This window comes from Colossoma macropomum, unplaced genomic scaffold, assembly GCF_904425465.1.
Source record: "Colossoma macropomum unplaced genomic scaffold, Colossoma_macropomum, whole genome shotgun sequence".
In the NCBI taxonomy this organism is placed as follows: Eukaryota; Metazoa; Chordata; class Actinopteri; order Characiformes; family Serrasalmidae; genus Colossoma; species Colossoma macropomum.
The window spans coordinates 3,266,263-3,286,113 of NW_023494789.1; the positions used below are offsets into that span (position 1 = coordinate 3,266,263).

General features: G+C 43.2%; 2 protein-coding genes across 4 annotated transcripts in view; one reads left to right on the top strand and one right to left on the bottom strand.

Annotated features, from left to right (window-relative positions):
• agap1 (ArfGAP with GTPase domain, ankyrin repeat and PH domain 1) overlaps positions 1 to 4,954 on the top strand; it is a 263,429-nt gene extending 258,475 nt beyond the window's left edge. For all 3 annotated transcript variants that reach the window (XM_036569793.1, XM_036569792.1, XM_036569794.1), the window contains one exon: positions 669 to 4,954. In XM_036569793.1, the coding sequence (XP_036425686.1) occupies positions 669 to 878 (210 nt within the window). In that variant the 3' untranslated portion in view covers positions 879 to 4,954. The remainder of the gene's footprint in view (positions 1 to 668) is intronic.
• Positions 4,955 to 14,645: 9,691 nt separating this feature from the next.
• On the bottom strand, positions 14,646 to 19,300 carry gbx2 (gastrulation brain homeobox 2). The gene is made up of 2 exons (XM_036569481.1): positions 18,811 to 19,300; positions 14,646 to 15,187 (listed from the first exon to the last, which is right to left on the bottom strand). The coding sequence occupies exons 1-2, from the start codon at positions 19,298 to 19,300 to the stop codon at positions 14,646 to 14,648; spliced, it is 1,032 nt and encodes a 343-aa protein (XP_036425374.1).
• Positions 19,301 to 19,851: the final 551 nt, after the last annotated feature.

Consider the following 19,851-nt stretch of genomic DNA (forward strand, 5'->3'; position numbering starts at 1 on the left):
TGTAAACGCACTCGCTGTTGTGCAAGCGCTCACGTTACACAAATGTCTGCAGTTACAAAGAATCATATATAGAGTCAAGCAAAGCTTTTCAAAGTGAAAAAAGCACAATCATTATTCTTGCATACATGCTATAACAATAGCATTAGCTACATAGCTACAAATAGACCTACATTACTCACTGCTGACCTCTAAACATGTTTGAGCACCAAGTTAGAAGAAAGAAGTCGCTTGATGACCGAATGAATGCATTTACTGTTCATTACTTTTATCTAGTGTGTAATAATTGCAGTCATTGCAAATAATTGTGATTAGGCAATTATGTAATAATTGTGACAGGCCTTGTTAAAGTAAACACTAGTAACATTCAATCGCTGTCCAAAGAAAACCATGTATCCCCATTTTTGTCAATGTTTATTTTTCTACATCATTTCAAAACACCATCTGTCCTTTATGTTATATTAAAACTTCATGATTAATAAACCAGTAGAAATGCTCTAAAATCACTTGGAATAAAATCTGTTTACATTAATGTACATTGAAAGTTTGAGTGTTTTTGCCTTTTCCTGTAAAGTTACTATTTTGGAGATGCTTGTTTTCCTTTAGACAGCGACAGCATGTTTTACCACATTGTCAACTTTCTCCCACTCTTGCTTTCCCTCTCCCTCCAGTACGGAGTAGACATCATGGCGCGGGACGCCCATGGAAACACAGCGCTGGCGTACGCGCGGCAGGCTAACAGCCAGGAGTGTGTGGACATCCTGCTCCAGTACGGCTGTCCGGATGAGCGCTACCCGCTCATCGCCACGCCCAACCTGTCCCGCAGGAACAACAACCGCAACAACAGCTGCAGCAGCACGGGCAGTTCAGCCCTTATCTGAAACACATATCCACCCAACACACACGTACACGACCTCACGCACCTTCCGAATGACTCAGACACACACAACACACACACACTCAGCCTTCTCTCAGCTTCAGCACACACAGCCACAGCCACATCCACATGTACAGCCCTACCACTAGATTCAATTCATGAGAGAAGTATATACTACACTGATGGGAATGACTGTGATAACCGCGATGATGATTATGAAGAAACGCTAACGGAACCACTGCATTTGCACTCACGATGCCTCGCGCCGCCACTAGCTTGTTGTGAGGGAGCTTTTAACACTCGTTTCACCCACCTACTTCTCCAATGGCAAACGCCTGGCTCGTCACACAGCTCCTCCCATGTCAGGTGACCTATATTGGGAGAACGCCCCGCCCATTCAGTCTTCAGGCTGCATAGTAGCATCAGGATGCATGGGAAAAAATGCGTCTGCTGCTGTCTCTGTCAATTAATGCTGCGAGATGCATGATGGGAGATTATTACGGTGAGGCTCAACCAGGAGCTGAATACGAGGCCATTTAGACTCCTCAAAGCAACTGGCTGCCGTTTCCTGCGCAACTAAAAGGGACAAGGATGTGACGCGGGATCGGTCACTTGATCCCAAAGGTCCCAGAGAACTTTACAGAGGTCTTTACTGACCGATTTTAGACTGCTCCATGTCCTCACTCTCTCTGCCTCACCCTGTTCACTTTTTTCCTTCATATTTTTCAGTGCATTTATTTAAAAAAAAAACAAACAAAAAAAAATACAAGACACCACCACCACCATCGATCGTGTAAATTCCAACTCTTTTGTATGGATTTCTTTCTTTCTTTCTTTCTTTCTTTCTTTTTTTTTTAAGAAATGTGAAAAAATATGTTATAAAATCTAGAAAAACTCCCATCGCACGTCTCCCAGAAGTGTGATGAAATGAAGATGCTTCTTTTAACTTTTTTTTTTTATTCTATTCTATCATTGTGACTGATTTGTGTGGAGTTTTGTTGGACCAGAGGAAGGTTTGACCGAGAGCCAAGATAGAAACGTGAGAGGCAGGTATCGAAACTAAACCATGTTCGTGGACGGCACTAGCTTTGTGCTCCTAACCTATTGTTCCAGTCTTCTGTCTGTTTCACAGAACTTAAAGGGAATTTCCTACTGTCCTTTGATCCTTGGCTGCTAGCCTACGTCATGCTTTTTCCCAATGCAAACTATCAGGTTGTGTATTCAGCCCAATGGTCGCGTGACGGCAAGGCGACTCGGGCTTCTGACTCTCTGAATCTCCTCCGAAGCGCTAGCCACAATCAACCGCGAGTGTCCATGTATGTGTGTGAGCGAAAGTGCGAGAGCGCAAGGAGTCGTTTAGCTTTCTTATTCGCATTAGCCATATTGATAATTGATCAATACAAATGAAACAGCATGCAGGCTGGCGCAGGAATGCGACCTCGCAAGGCCGTCAATATCACCCGCACGCCGATGCCCACGTCTGCATTTCTCCGCATGCTTTATGACGAAAACATCAGCGAGGGGAAGAGGCTGCCTCATCTGTTTGTGCTCACTCAATATCAGGTGCTCAGGAGAAGCAGGAGAAACTCTCTACTATGTACTCGTACTATGTACTTATTTATGCCGGAGAGACTCTTGCCAGTTGAGGAAGCTCTTGTGTGTATGCGGTCATTTGTCACCGTTGCTAGAGACATCTCATTCATTTCCCACACGTCATCTGCCGAGGCCTTCGAGTCCAGAGCCCTATTGGGCTCTGCGAAGAGATGGACTTTTTCAGCTACTTTGTCTAATCCCCTCCTGTCTTTCTCGCTCTATTACGCTCTGACTTTTAAAGATGGTGGTGGAAATGAAGAGAAAATGTTCTTCCTGGGGAAAAAAAAAGCTTTTATCTTTTAACATGAGTTCTGTGGTGCCAGGTTGATGCTGTGTCATATGAAAGTCTGTATGTTTCAGTCTATTTGACACTTTTGAAATGGCCAAAAATGGTTCTTTGGAGCGATGCCATAGAAGAACCACCTTTGTTTTACCAAAAGAGTGTTCAGTAGTAGTTTCAATTGAATTTTTCAAAAATAATTCAAAGGTTTTTACGGCAGTTTTTGTTAAAATGTTCCTCAGGGACCCTCAGACGCTCCACGTTTTCGCTCCAACCCACAACACATTGGAATAGGGCAAAAATGTGAACTGTGTTGGGGGACCAGCTTGAGATCCTCTGCTTGAGGGAAACTAAATGTGATTCTTTTGCATCAGCGTTCACCAATCCTCCTCCTTTAGATCTGCATTCCCCTCCAAACCTGATCTAGCTTGTTAAGCATTTCTGAAGAAGATAATTAGCTTGAGCAGGTGTGGCAGGTTGTCTTTGCGGTTAGACTCATAGGAAGACAGACCTCCAGGACCAGGATTCGTGACCACTGTTCTATGGCATCGCTCCAACTATCCTGTTTGGCATGTTTGCTTTTAAGAGTGTCCAGTGTTTTTCTCTCTGTCTCTCTCTCTTATTTTTTCTCTTTTTATTCAGTGTCCTTCCCATTCTATTCGCCTTTATTCTGAACAACATTGTGTCTCCCATCGTGTGTTTGTGATGTGCAGAAACAGCCCTGATTGACCTGTATCTAAGCAATACAAAGCCGGATGAAAGCCAGGCGACTTTTCCGAAGTAATAATTTCCTCGCGGCGCTGTTTGCAAACCGCCCACACCAGTATTGGCTGCTGTGTGGCACCAAGAGATGTAAGACTCTGTTTCAGGTCATATGTCATTACGGGGGGAAAAAAAGTAGTTTGTAGATACATGACGGCATTTGGTATAGGGTTTGTCGTTGAGCAGGTAGGGAGAATGAGAAATGTAGCGCAAGTCTTTAGTCTGCAACACTAAAGCAGTTCAACCTGCTGCTGTTGGCTTAAATGGGTCTTCAGGGCCTTGTAGGGACACGGCCTTGTCTCAGAAAGCTCTTTGTACCCTCTGAAGGGCACTAATGAGTGGGACTTGTGTTGAAGAGAGTGTACAGTTATGTGAGATCCGACTCTGGGAGGAAAGAAAAAAGCGATACGTTTTTATCTCAGCAGAGATGTGAAGTGTTTGCCTTGTATATAAATGTAGCAGACCTGCTAGAGGTCGCACCACAGTACCCAGTTATTTATGACGAAATGCACTACAGCCTACACTCACACATCGATTCTAGTGAACACCCCACACTATTGCGTCCACCTCGAGTCCTCTCTGTGAAGACCTTTTAGTTTCTGACCTTTTTTTTTTGCATGAACGGATGTAAATGTTGTTTCTTCATCGTGTAAATGTTCAGTCATGACCGTATGGACTGACAGGTGACACTAGTGAACAAAAGTTTGCCGTTGTAGGATTCATTTAGTTGATTTTTGACATCGACTTACAAACTTTATAATTTTTCCTTTTTGTTTGTTGCTCTTTTTATCGTTAAGATTTGCTTCCAATTTAAATAGTGGTCCATTTTTCGTACGTCATCTGTTATTGAACTGGGAAAGAATGAAGGAGCCGCGGCGCCACCTATACAACTGAAACCATGACAGCAACCAAAGGATGTCGCCCCCACTTGTAAGCAGAATAAGGAGGTGATTAATGGGGGGGTTCGAGTTGCTTTACCTGCATCCTCGCTTTTAGACCAGTTTTGCTTGCCATTTAGCTGTCACTTCGTGTACATAGCTGTAAAATGTGAGAAACACATATTATCGCGTTTTGTTTTTGTTTACTTTGTTTTTATCGTGTTTTTTGTTACCTCATTTTTGTCGACAGTATCCATGACACACCCGAACCAGAGAGGCCTGAGCAATTATTTATGAATGAATATGCTAATCTGAAAAGGGGAGGGGCTCTCACACTACTTAATTTTTTTTGTTGTTTTTTTTTTTGTATTTGTTCTTTTACAGTCCATTTTGCATCACGATTATCATCAACATTATGATTATGATTATCGTTGTTGTATATCTAATTATTATTATATTGAGTTTGTGTCAGCTGTACAGTTCTGTGTTGAAAAATTATACCTGATGCAGAGTCTTATACTGTAATGTGTCTCCTTTCAATAAAGAAAATAATACTTCTTAATATAACATCCTGTCCTGGTTGTTCTGTTAACACTGTTAAGCCTTCTATGTGTCCTGGGCGTCTTTTTCCAAAGATTCCAGAGATGAATTGATTTTCATAGCATTGTAATGCTGTTTGTTACATACTGAAAGTATTATACAGCAAAGTACTCCATCCTCCAGTTCACACTACTGTATACACCGATCAGGCCTAACATGATGACCACCTCCTTGTTTCTACGCTCATTGTCCATTTTATCAGCTCCACTTGCTATATAGGTGCACTTTGTAGTTCTACAGTTACAGGCTGTAGTCCATCTGTTTCTCTGATACTTTGTTACCCCCTTTTACCCTGTTCTTCAGTGGTCAGGACCCCCATGGACCCTCACAGAGCAGGTATTATTTGGGTGGTGGATCAATCTGAACACTGCAGTAACACTGACATGGTGGTGGTGTGTTTGTGTGTGTTGTGCTGGTCTGAGTGGATCAGACACAGCAGTGCTGCTGGAGTTTTTAAACACCTCAGTGTCGCTGCTGGACTAAGAATAGTCCTCCAACCAAAAATGTCCAACCAACAGCGTCCTGTGGGCAGCGTCCTGTGACCACTGATGAAGGACTAGAGGATGACCAACACAAACTGTGCAGCAGCAGATGAGCTATCGTCCCTGATGTCTCAGTCCAAGGTGGACTGACAAGGTAGGAGTGTCTAATAGAGTGGACAGTGAGTGGACACAGTGTTTACAAACTCCAGCAGCACTGCTGTGTCTGATCCACTCAGACCAGCACAACACACACTAACACACCACCACCATGTCAGTGTTACTGCAGTGCTGAGAATGATCCACCACCCAAATAGTACCTGCTCTGTGAGGGTCTGTGGGGGTCCTGACCACTGAAGAACAGGGTAAAAGGGGGCTAACAAAGTATCAGAGAAACAGATGGACTACAGTCTGTAACTGTAGGACTACAAAGTGCACCTATATAGTAAGTGGAGCTGATAAAATGGACAATGAGCGTAGAAACAAGGAGGTGGTCATAATGTTATGCCTGGTCAGTATATTTCTTGCACTTAAGTTCTCAGGTAAAAGTCCACTGATGTGGTCAGCTGTGCTTTAGAAACATGGTCACCGGCCCTCCTCTTGCAGAACTGCTTTCCTGCAGAGTTTAATTCTAACCTGTATCTAACATGATGCTCTGGCATTACCTAACAATGATGCATCTCATCCAGCCAATCATGGAAGAAGTGAATTAGTTGGAGCCGGTGTAGCGGATTGTGGCTTAAACAGTAAAGTAGACCTCCAAAACCAGGGTTGGTGACCACTGCTTTAGAGGCTGTGAACTTGATAGCCACATTTTATTTTGTTTCCAGATCACTTTTATTCCCCAGTCAGTTGATACACTGCCCATCAAAAGTTTTGGGACACTGGTGTAACTGTTTATGCATTGGCCCTCTCATTGGGAGATCCTGAGTGAGATCCTTGATGCCACAGTCATGCATTGCCATGAGTCCAAGAGAGCATAATTGGCCTTCATCTCTCTGGGTGGGTAGGGTGGTCGTCCCTCTCCCCCACAATCACTCAGGGTGATGCTAGCCAACACAGGCTGATTGGTCAGAATCAGCAGTTAGTGTTCTCCTCCAAGCGGGTTGAAGTGTCCAATAGCAGCAGACAGAAAAGATGCGATGGTTTGTGTCTCTAAGGAAGCATGTAAGCCTTCATCCTCCCACGAGACCTAGCTAGCCCCTAAAATGGGACATGATTGTGTTTGGAACACCTAGCTTTTTTAATTTTATTTAGACATGGCACAGATCTAGTACCGGTTATCTATATCGAGCCAATATCAGCAGAAAATGCTGGACTGGATATTGGAGTGGCCTCAGTGTTTTAGTATCACTACCAGAGAATAAGAAGTTGTAAAAGTTGTGCCATCTCCAATAATCTTCGTTGCCAGTTTGCAGCAACCCAAGATATTAATAATTTTATTATTATTAGTGTTAATATGATTAATTACCACATTACATGTATAAATATTTATGACAGTATTGCTTTGGGCATAATACCAAACCTCCTGCGATGTCAATACGAAACCTTTTGGCTATTTAAACCACCTTTGGGATTGAAGTGTCAATAGTTTGAAAAAGGAAGCTGTCAAATCATTGTATAGATAAAACTTACTCTTCATACCACGGAGGATACTTTGATGAACATGTAGAATGAGTGTTGGAAAATATACCCAAAGTATATTATATATAAAACAGCTGTTTTATGAGAACCCAGAGTTTCCACACATCCTGGAAAACCTGGACATGTGTAGACTTGTTTTCCAGTATGGAAAGCATCTGGAAAACATGAAAAATGGATCCAATATAATGGAAATGTTACTGAAGTCGTGGAAACATGTTAAGTTGGGACATTTAGACACTCAGATTAGATATTTTATCTTGCATATTTTAGCAAAGTTCTGGAAAATGAAATAAATCGGAACCCTGTAACCTTTGCAGGCATTTTTTCTTATTTATTTCAGAAGTGAAATGTCAAAAGAAGGTTCCCAAACTTTTGATAAGCCGTGTATGTAGAACTTGTCTTTGCAGACCTGACTAAAACAGTAGAACGAGGTGCTCAATTCACGTCAGTCTGTGTTCTGCAGCTCGTCGTGAGAAGGTGTTGACTCTGCTGTAGATGAAGGCGTTTGGATCTGTGGCCCTGTGGACTCTGTGGAAGCTCTAATGGGATAATGCTCCTCTAATCCTCTCCTCATCCTCTCTCTCAGGAAAAACCACAGCAGCCCCACAAAAGGGGGCAGGGAGGGGACGAAGAGACGGGACAAAAAGCCCCCTGACCGGGGGAACAAAAGAGGCCTGGGCAGCCTGGGGAAGCAGAATGTAATTAAAGAGATCAGACAAGGCTGGCAGAGAAAAGGAGCGGTGTATGGAGAGAGGATGGAGAGGAAGCAGAGATATTGTGGCTATGGGTGTGTGCGTCGGTGTGTGAGAGGAAGAGGAGGTGATGGAGACTTTGAGAAATGGAGCAAGCACCTTTCTGTTAATCACTTCACATGGGGCAAGTTCAGGGACAGTGGATATCCAGGAATCTCTAAACAGCTGTTTGAGATTCTTCACCCCTCGTAAAGCTCCTTTTTTATGGCGAGGACAAAACCAAACCTTTAAGGGAAAAAATGAAATTTACACAGTTCTCCCCACCTTAAACGTAGTCGATCAGCCAAGACGTGTTTAGTGTCAAGTTTACTTTCTCAGTTTTTGCACAGGAGCCACACGCCTGCCTTGCATTGTGGTGCAAACTGCATGTCAAACCATCTCATGTTGTTAAATAGTCATGAATAGACTGTGTGGTTTCAGACACTGTCTGACAAACCTAAAAATACAGAAAAGTACAGACAAAATGTAAACTTCACAATGACCGCTGCTATTTTTAGCTATGTGATGTACCTTTGTCCAATATGGAGACGCAGCAATAGTCTCTAGATCAGGGGTGTCAAACTCAACCACTAAAAGGGCCATATTAAAACATCTTAACAAATCAGTCAACCAGCTTTGTTTCTATTTTATTTTCACCCAACGTTTTGCCATGTGCAGAGCCCTGCTGGTGATGTCCCCTTAATTATCTCGTTCCCACACGTTAATTTGGCATGACTATGCATTATTGTTATTTATATGGGATATCATTGATTGTTCAAAATATGCCAAAACTACTACGGCAAAAAACAGGCACTGAATACCTGAACAATTCAAAAATAAGTAAAAATAAAAATGTATTGTTTTACATAAAACAATAGACTACATTAACTACAGATCACTGTTAAACCTCTTTAAATGTCCCCAGTGTACAGTAGGCGTTTTAAAACTGGATATTTGCTTAAACTGGACACCAGGCATCTTTTTTTTTGTGGTGTTGTCCCTTAGATTGTTGCTGGGGAGGGGGTGGGAGCACAGATTACATTGCAGTGTATGCTGGGATCTGATGTGCAGCTCATGGTGAAATGGACTAATTTTAATAGAAAATTAAAATAGTTTTGCAGGCCGAACAGGTTTGATTTGTGTCAAACACACGGGCTCCCGAGTGAGATTTTCTAGTTTACAGAATAGGAAAACCCCCTTCTGATGATGTATCCTAAAAGTGGGAGGAGCTTTAAAAAACACTACAAGGACTTTGGGGTGGATACTTGACAGCTGGCTGTTTGAAATGTTCAGAAGGAAGCCAGACAGCTAAAATCACTGCTAGAAAGCGGAATAAGATGTCTATCAATTAGCCTCTACATTAGTGGCTATGCTAGCAGTCTAGGGCCTAATCCCATTTCTTCTTTTTACCCCTACCCCTTGTTTTCGAGTGTCACCCTAACCAATAGGAACTGAGTTACAGGGTAGTGGTTGAAATCTTCCCTCTGAAATGGGACCCTCAAATAAAAAGAGCATCACTTCATTAACAGCTACCAGCGCTGCTCTGTAGGAGACCCTGCCAGTCTGCAGTGACAGCAGAGGAGGGTAAAGTTCAGCTCCTCACTGCTGGGCTTTAGTTACATTTAGGGCATCATATGACTTCAAAGAGGGGGGCAATTATTTATTATCTCCCACCCCTAATTCTTCAGTGATATGAAGCTGAAGTCAGATATTCACCAGATCCTTGTTAGAATTTTCCTGTTCCACCTTAAATGGAGCAGCAGTTACATTCTGGCGGTTCAGGCATCAGAACTGCTGGACTATTTAAGGTGGAACGGGAAAGTTAGCTAGCTACCTACTGAGACATTAGCATGCTATTAGCAATTTTTATGCTTGTTATGAAGAAAACAACCATAATACACTGAAACAACATTAAACTAAGATAAAACAGTGGTTATCATAATTTTTCTCACATTTGTGGGTTTCTTTGGTCTCTTGTTCAGCCATCTTACCTGTTTTTCTTTCTTCTCATATCTCTCTGTTTGGAGTCTCTGAAAAACCTCCGTTTGGAGGGTCATGTAGCCCCAACACTTCACCCCACCCCTCTATCTCAACAAGAATCGGGACACCCTACCCCTAGACGTGAACGTGCAAAACAGAGGGCTAAGGGCTCAGTGGTAGGGGTGAAATGGGATTGGGCCAAAATGTCTATCATTTTCACTGGCTTTATAGCACATTTGTGTAATGCATGTTGGGTATTGTAGTAAAAGAACAAAGTTCCAGCACTAAAGAAGCAAAATTCAGATATAATGCCAAAGAATCCCTTTAACCCCTTTAACAAGTCATGGTCCTCACTGGCAGGCCTAAAGTGTTATTACACACTTCTATAACCTAAGAATAGCTCCATTAGTTTGCATTAGAGTCCCTGTAATTACTGAGTAATAAGCCTTAGTGTGAAATAAGCCTGGAATGTTAAGGGGTTAATATGAATCGAGCTCAGGCTGTTAACAGGAAGCTACTGGTCTGCACATGTTGTGATGAAAAGACTGCCAGCCAAAAGCATCTTGTCCAACTCCAGTCTGATCAGCTCTCATCATAAATCAGCGCCGCTTCACAATGTGATGGGGTCCAGCGAGGCGAAGCGCTGGTTCAGTGCATTAACAGAGCTGTGTGTTCATCTATCAGTGTGTGTGAGCCTCTCACGTTCACACACACACACACACACACACACACACACACACACACATTCACACACTAATGGCATTAGGAATGCTAGAGAGGCGCTGAAATGAGGCGTGAGCAGAGCCATCATGGTGTGATGATAATCTCACAGTGTTCAGAGGGAAGAAGAGCAGCCCAAGGATCCTCACTCACAGGCTGGCTAATGCAGACAGACAGTGTAATAGTGTGTCTATAGAAACCGCTTGAATGACACGAGAAAAGGGAACGTGATTGGTAAAGAGTTTCAAAATATGAAACTATAATATATTATATATAACATTAAATGTAGTTGAATGACTGATTGAGTTAAGCCGTATATAAATGTGCACACAGCTGATCAGTTATCTATGTGCTGTAAATGATCAGTATTTCCAGTTTACTGTTACATAATTAATCTTTAGTGTAACATCTGTAAGACAGCAACACACCTCATGCGACTGATGCTGGTTCTGATGTTGATGGGCAACTGTGATGTAATATTTGGGTGTCCCTGCTCAAGTGAACACATCCTCTACACATTACTGCACATTCTAATGCACAGTGACTGTTTATTTGCTGAATTTAGCATATTATGGGGACAAAAATGTAAAATGTGGTCTATGCAAAAGTCATCACATTTTAGATTTGATTTTTTTACAATGTGTTAAAACAGATAAATAGGAAATGTGCCCTAAAATGTGCATGTTTCCTGTGGAAAGTGTAGGAAATAAGCATGTAATTAGACCAGGAGCCAATATTTTGCATATCACAGTATCTATAAATCTAAAAATAGAAGCATATTTATATAATTAGTGCGTATGAAATGAGTGCGGTGAGTGAATGATTGAAGATATACCAATAAAACCACATACCAGGCCTCTTTCCTAGACCCAGATTAAGCCTAGACTAAAATGAATTTCCACTAGTGAATCACCAATTTAGGCCTGGCCTTAATCCATATCCTAGAAACTAACCTATCAAGTACTGATTGATCTGAGTTATATCAGTGCTGTCGGAGGAAAACTTTTATCTCCATTTCTGTCGTTTTTCAGTTTTTAACATAATTTGAAAATGCCTGTTGCTCATTACATCGTATGTAAGTTTCATGATGAATGGACTAAAAGAAACGGCCCAAAATGACTTCGAAAAAATTCTGGTTCCATTGACTTACATTAAAAGTAAAGTATATTTTTTCCTTCTCCTGTAAAATTACCATTTTGGAGATACAGGTTTTCTTCCGACTGCAGCGAAATAAATAAACATGCAAACAGTTCCATATAGTTGCCTGTTCACATGATTGTAAATGATGTAAATAAATAAAGTCATTCATAGCTGTTTGATGTAAAAAAAAAAAAAAAATCATTGTAGAAAAAGTTCATTGAAGCCGAATCTGCTTTCTTTACAGTGGTGCTGATGGGAACCAAAGGCTGTGATGTCTGCAGCCGCTGATATAGCCTCTTTATTTAGTATCCAAAACCACCAGTGAACCTACGCATCTGAGTTTTATATGGAATACTGATTATAGGAAAATAATAATAATAATAATTTACTTTGGGTGCTACTTTGCCTCACAACTGCCCGCATGTACATCACCACCTAGAATGTATTTAAAAGGAATATATTTCAGGCCAAAACTTTAATTTCTCAAACTATCATAAAGCGATATCTCAGTCATCAGTCAGTGAATTCATAACCATTTCATGTAGGAACTTTCTGTGAGGGAGCTTTTAGAGGTGGACGTCTGGTTCCTATCACCACCACTGTGAACAATTCTGATTCAGTAAGTTTGTCAAGAGTGGACTGTTTACTAATTATCTTAATGATTTAATTAAGCTCACATTATTAAACATTGGTGTTCTCATTTAAGATGTGCTTTCAGTCTATCTAATATGGACAATGGGAAATGCACTGTGTTTATAAATTTTAGTAAAAATATAAATATAAATGTGCTCATAAATGCTCCTATGGATGTATTGAATACATCCAGTCCCTGTAGAGAGACACTGATCGGTGATCATTTCCTGATTGTGGTAATAAAATGCCCAACAAATTGGCTTTTCTTTTTGCACTGTGTTTAGCTTGTTTAATACAGATTTGGTCACTTACAGAGGTGTGTGTGTGTGTGTGTGTGTGTGGGTGGGTGTGTGGGTGTGTGGGTGTGTGGGTGTGTGTGTGGAGGGGGGATCAGACGGTTTATGGCTCTTCCAGCAGCGTCTATTAGGGGGCACAAGTCTTAGGGCTTGTTCTCCATCAGAATTAATCATTGGGGGTTAATTTGAAGCTTAGACAAGTTGCTGTTAATTTAGTGCGGGAGGGACATGCTGTGGTGAAAAGCTGAGGCCCCGCTCGGCCCCCTGGGGCCCATTTATCTGTCAGCTACGACGGCCGGCCTTGATTACAATTTGCAAAAAAATTCATTAGAGTTAAGGCAATTGTCAGAGCTCTCTCTCTCCCACTCTCTCTCTCTCTCCCTCTCTCTCTCTCCTTCACTCTCTCTCACTCACTCTCACTCTCTCTCTCCTTTCCTAACACCTTTCTCTCATAATTCTCATTACTGAACTCAGTGCCCCTCTCAGCTCTGTCCATTTCAGCCTTCGTCTCTGCTGGTCTGTATAGTCTTTGGTGGCTCATCTGGTTCAGAGCGGTTTCTCCTCTGATGGTAACTGAGCTCAGAGAAATCTGTTCGAAATCTGGAGTTAGACATTTTATTACCTTTAATACCTTTATTGACCTTTTTACCTTTTATTTTTTTGTTTGTTAATTTGGTTTCGTTATGATGTTTTAAAAATACCAGCGTCATCATCACAGTTCAGTTTCTACGTGTAGACGCGGCTGAATTCAGCATGAGGAGTTTATCAGAGAGAAGATGATGCGAAAGCACCAGGACTGAAATCAGGGGATTCAGCTAAACAGCTGGTCTAATATGATCTAATGCGACGATGAGAAAATGAATAGGATTATATGAAATCAGGCCCTGAGAGAGAAACGATGAAGCCAGTGGTGCTGTGGATCAGAGTGGACTGACTACTGATATAATGATTATTGATAGGCTATTAAATACAGGACTCGCTGCTGCTGAAGCTGCGGACCTGGACACGACACGTGCACGCGGACACAGCGCAGGGTCTTCTTTTACGGTCCTCGTGGTTTTGCTCACTCTTTGGATTGTCAGACCCGCATATATGTGTATATATATATATATATATATATATATATATATATATATATATATATAAAATAGCTGTTATATATCTAAAACACAATAAATAAAATTAAAAGGGGGTTGTTGGAGGCTGCATAGAGTCTAAATTAAACCTAAATTAAAACTGAACTAAAGCTAAAACCGAGTATTCAGGTAAAAGGGGCAAATTATTATTATTATTATTATTATTAATTATTGTTATTGTTATTATTATTAGTGTCGTTGTTGATTACATTTTTTAAGCTGTTCTAATTTATAACCACAAACATTTTGGATTTACACATCCTAAACAATACTTGTAAAATAATACAGTACATAATTATATGTTGGATTTCCAGCTAAACAGAATGAAGAGAGTATTAATCTGATTTAAACGGTAAACTCTGACTTTCCTCGACACGCCCCCCCGCCCCCGGCGCGCGCGCACAGTTGTGTCTGTTGATCTGGGTGGTCTTCTGTACCTTCCAATAAATAAGCGGACAAAATATTTCACAATTGCTTATAATCCACCTTTAATCCACACAATAATCTTAAACCAATGAAACCATCGAGCGGTAGCGACGTTTCTCACAATATCAAATAAATTAGCAGCGCCCCTTCAACTCAAACAGGGGAGAGGGTCCAGTCGGAGGAACTCAGACCAGTAAGGGTCAATCATAACAAATACAGTCCGGGATGGGGGGGTGGGGGGAGGGGTTAACAGACCGGGGCGAGGCTGGTTTGTCCTTTCAGTGGTCAGAGAGGCCCCAAGTGCTCCTGCAGCTGAACTCCAGCTAAATGTACACTTTTGTTCACGGTTTGGTCCGAGACGAGCTCCTCGAGTCCCCCTCAGAGTTTTTTGGTCCAGTTTCGGCCTCAGATGTCCTGGTCAGTCTTATACACGCTGGTTCAGAGTCTATAAAAGGGCCCCAGGTCAGTGTCAGTCAAGGCCTGGCCTGCTCCAGCTGCTGGTGCTGGCTCCGGATGGCGAAGCGGCTCACGTGCACCGGTATGGGCACGACGATCTTGGGGTTGCGCGAGGGCTCGCCCGCCTTCGTGTTCACGTTGCCCGCCTTCACGCGCTTCCACTTGGCGCGCCGGTTCTGGAACCAGATCTTCACCTGCACCTCGCTGAGCTTGAGCGCGTGCGCGATCTGCGAGCGCTCGGTCAGCGACAGGTACTTCTTGCAGTGGAACTCCTTCTCCAGCTCCAGCAGCTGCTCGCTCGTGAACGCCGTCCGCCGCCGCCGGTTCTTGCCCGCGCCCGCCGAGCCTCCGCCGCCGCCTCCTACTCCTCCTCCTCCGCCGCCGCCCGCGCCTCCTCCTCGCGCTCCATCGCCCGCGTCGCCGTCGTCCTTGTGGCCCAGCGCGCAGCCTGCGCCGCCGTTCTCATCCGAGCTGTAGTCCAGGTCACTGTCCATGGAGAAGCCGTCGTCCTTGCGGTGGCACTCGTCATCCTTGGAGTCGTCCTTGGTGTGACCCCGTACTGTTGACCAGCAAAAAGAGTGACCAGATCAGACCAGCATTCACAGCCTGGTTTTATTTATAGTGTCCTTTGACCCCTTTAGCCCCTCTTTTTCAAGCATACGTTTTAATAAGGACAATACAGACATTCCAGCAAAAGTGCAGAAATAATTTATTAGTATTCGTTTTTTTTCGTTTTGCGCAAAATATCAATCAGATTTTTGTTTGTGCTCATAATTTTAAGTGTGAATAAAACATTTCAGAAAAATAAACACAAAATGCTTTATTGTACGACATAAAGTGGCAGAAAATCAAACAAAATGTTTATTTTTATTCACGTTTTTAATTTAAACGTATTGGATAAAAGTAAAGACAAGTGTGTAGATTAAAATTCAGGCTGTAGAAATCATAAAGAATAAAGAATCGTTTCATAATCGCTTTGTTTGGTGTTTAGAGATTTCCACCAGTGTTTACAGCCTATAGATCCACCCGTGACTGTAGGGGTCATTTCAGCTTCATTATATTTAAATAGCCTCCTATAAAAACTCAAAATGCTATCAAAAAATCTGGTAAAATTGATGTGAATTTAATACATATTTATTTAAATGTAGTTAAACATCTGAAAGGCATCCACAGGGGCTTTAATACAGCCTTTATACAGTGTGAACTCAACACTGGGGATTTTGCTGGACTGCGCTTTCGTCTCTTTATGATATCCCACAATGCACAGTGTGCCTTTCTCCTGATTACTGTTTACATAGTCCGACATTCAAATGAGTGTGGAGTTTCAGACAGACTGCAGCACCACAGTCACTCATACGACCTCTAAACTTCTGACAAACATCCTGAGATCTTTTCGACACGTATCACGTGAAACCATTTAACGTTTATTACTGTTCGTCCAAGTTTACTGTTTACTGTTTACTGCAGCTTTGGAACGATAATCTCTATGGACTTTTATTCTGGCGAGCTATTTAGAGGAGTTTGCTGTTCAGGGAAGTAAGGTGTGTGTAATTATTTAGTGTTTAATACCCCAGAATTAAAACCACCAACAACAAAATTACTCAACACAGCAGCTAAAGAGTTGCTTATTATCTTCAGCACTTTTAAGAGTAATTTTTAAAAATACAGCATAAATTCTGGCGTTTTTATGTGTTTGGAAAGTCCAAACCGATATGCTGTGAAAGTGCTATTTGTTTACACGAGGCATCACGGATTTCTCTCACTTCGTACAGAGTGAGTCACTAAGAGAGCAGCTACACTCTGAGCTCTTAGGGTTCTATTTAGAACCGAAAAGGCTCTCGAGTTATCACTGTTCTCTGTATAACCGCTGCTTTCACTAAAGAACGTCCGAAGAAGCCATTTTAAGATTTGAGACACATCCAGATAAAAAAGCAGAGGTGGAGAAGGAGGTGAAAATGACCACAGCCATAAACTTAGTTTCTCTAAACTTAAAGGGGAACTCCACCGATTTTCCACCATTTCTGCCTTCTTAAACGGTTAACACGCCAGCAGAGTCATTCAGAGTGGTTTGGTGTGAAACGCTCTGTTCTAGAAAACTTACAGTCAGTATTGTCCACAGTGGTGGTGATAGGAACCAGACGTCCACCTCTAAAAGCTCCCTCACAGAAAATTACTACATTATTAGATAGTTCTGAGAAAGTTTGGCCTCAAATATATTGCAATCAATTTGTTTTAATCTATTCATGGTAGAGGGATACATGAAGACTGTTCTAAGGCAAAATAGATCCCCAAAAAATTTATTTTTTTCAGGCGGACTATTATTATACCATTATCAACATTATATATAAATCTAAATAAAATGTCCATATTTGCGTGTAGACATTGCCACCCCTGTTTTCTGTCACCACCACTGTAAAGAAATCTGAGTCGGTGCGTTTCTCTGCAACTGAACCATTTGAATGACTTTGTTTACATCCCAACCACAGAGTTACGCAGAACTTTTGAAAAAAAATCAGTGGAATTCCCCTTTAAGTGCTGCTGCAGTGCTGTCTTGGTGAGGCTGGATAGTCAGGGTCTATGAGGTGTTAGCGGTCATCCCGTAATAAAGGAGAACATTTCATATGATCTTTTATTTTTTTCCCCCACTAAAAATATTTCAGTATTTACGTATTTTTGCTGAGCTGGAAAGAATGAGCTATTAGGCATCAGGAGGAATAATAAAAATAGAATAAATTGTCCCTGTTAGCTTTTGTCCCATCATAGCCGAGTCCAGTCTACTGAGGCCAGTTTTGCGCGTAATTACGCACGGCGCTGCTTTTGGAGAGCCACCAAAAACATCGAAAAACAAAGTTCTTAATCTCGGAGCGAGAGGCATCCAGGACCACGTTTAACAAACTGCAAAAATAAACCCTGTGGAAAAGTGTTCGCCTCGTTTACTTTTAACTGACCTTCCTCTGTGACACGTTCCACTAATGTGCCACTCTCAGGAATAAAGCTACTAAACTGTCCCTGGGACAGTTCCCCTTTGTCACTGGGGTGGTTCCCTCAAGGGTCCATCTCAGTACCTTTAGTCAGGGAACATAACTGAACCATAATCCACTGAAATGATATGTTCTAAGCTGTACTGACTCCACACACCCCGTCTCGTCTCCAGGCTTTTATTTTACTGTTCTGTTTTAAAACATTCGGTTATGAAAAGGTACAAATACGAACTTTTCACCTGGAAAAACTTATTTAAGGTTCACAATCAGACCTTAAAACCACTGTTGTACCTTTGAGGGAACATTTACACTGTTTGTACCTTGATATATGAAAAATGTACCTGAACAGAACCTTTATTTCTCACAGCGGTCACAAGTGCTGGGTTTGATTTCTCGAGTCAAATGATGTGGACTTCGCTCACAGATTCATGGACTTTTAAGCGCGGTGCTCTTCCTCCATCTCTCAGCTTAAACAGGCTAATTTACAGCAGCGGTTCGCCTGCAGGCTCTTGCTCAGGGCCTTGAAGATTAGTGAGCTTCATGCCTCTGCGCTTCTCTCCTGCGGCTCGAGTATTTTGTCATCAAAAATTTAGAGGACATCCAATCAGCTCGACTCTTTTAATGAAATATATGAAGGAATGTGAATTATTCCTGTGTAAAGCGTTCGTTTCATGTGAGCCACAGCAATTCTGAAACATCGCCCCTGCGCAAGGAGGTGCTTTTTGAACTGTTAGGGGACAAAAAGAAACTAATAAGTGTAATAATTAATTTAATTTGATAATTGGCTTCGCTTTGGGAGAGAAAACACACTTTATGTTCTGGTGTCAAACGTGCTGCTGCACCTTATTATTCAGTTTTATAAAACAGTGTGAAACGTTTGCTTTTTGCTGTTGAAATAATGCAAAACACTGCAGTCACAAAAACAGTAGAACAGCGCTCAGTTTTTCCCTGCTTTAATTATTTAACTGCACAACGCATTTCAAACGCCAGGATGGAGAACTGTAGCAGTTTATGGGCGATTTATTCCATAATAATGTTGAAGTACAATAATTTATCCAAATATATGTTAAAATCATCTGTGCAAAGAAACAAAATACTGTATATTTTGGCTTCCACGCGTCTACATCTGTATGATAAAGGCAGACAGGGCCTATATTTGTACTTATAATGTAGATATGTGTTGTGTGAGATGCTGACTGACCTGTGGCGCAGTGTCCGGCCTCGTCGTGGAAGGCCAGCGGCAGCAGCGCCGTGGCTTCCTTCCCCACGAAGCCCTTCCCGTCGTCCCCGTCGGCGCGCGCCTCCTGCGCCTTGTCGAAGGCCGCGTGCAGCGCCTGCTGGCCGCCCCCGAACTTCCTGGCCGCGTCGTGGTGCTGCGGCGCGGCGGGGAATCCTCCCGGCAGAGTGGCCATGAGCGCCAGGCCCGAGCAGAAGGAGCCGGGCAGCGCGGGCAGCTGGTGTGGGGGGTGCGCCGTGGCGGGCAGAGGCGGCGGAGGGGCCACCGGGGGAGGCGGCGGGGGCGGCGGAGGCGGGGGCAGCACCACGGAGCGGTAGGGCACGAACATGGGGTAACCCGCGTACAGCAGCGGGCCGGGGCTGGGCGCCGGCGGCGCGCCGATCAGAGAGTCTATGCTGAAGGCGGCGGGACGCTGCATCATGACGAAGGATGAAGGGCCGAAGGCCGCGCTCATAAGCTCGTGCGCGTGTGCGGAGTGACCGCGGGCCGGCTGCGCGCGCTCCCGGTGCGCTCCTGTGTCCGGTGTGGCTGCTGAGAACTCGGTATAATAATCCTGCGAGAACAACAAACCGTCCGTTTCGAACCAGCTTAAACCATTATCGCGTCCGCCTGCGCGTTCCCGAGGCCCCGAGCAGCGGCGCGCGCAGCGCCGGCCACGCCGCGCCGAGGTAGTTTCAAGCAGGTCGACGATCGCGCTCGAACCGGCATGCCAGGGGCCAGTGCGCGTGCCGTCCGCGGTAACCTGGAGCAACTTTTAGCCTGACTGTCTTTATCTCGCGTGCGCGCGCTCTCCCTCCTCACCGCATCGCACTTGATCGACTGGCCCGTTTGAATTGCGCTCCCTCCGTTTAAACGCGTGCGACCACGCGCCGGGAACACGCCCACGGCGGCGCGAGCGTTTTTATTGGTCGCGCGGAAACGCGTTGCCTTGGTGATGCCTTGACGCGTTAAGGCGCGCGAGCAGGTTTGATATACAGAGCATCACTCAATCTGACGCTCATATAA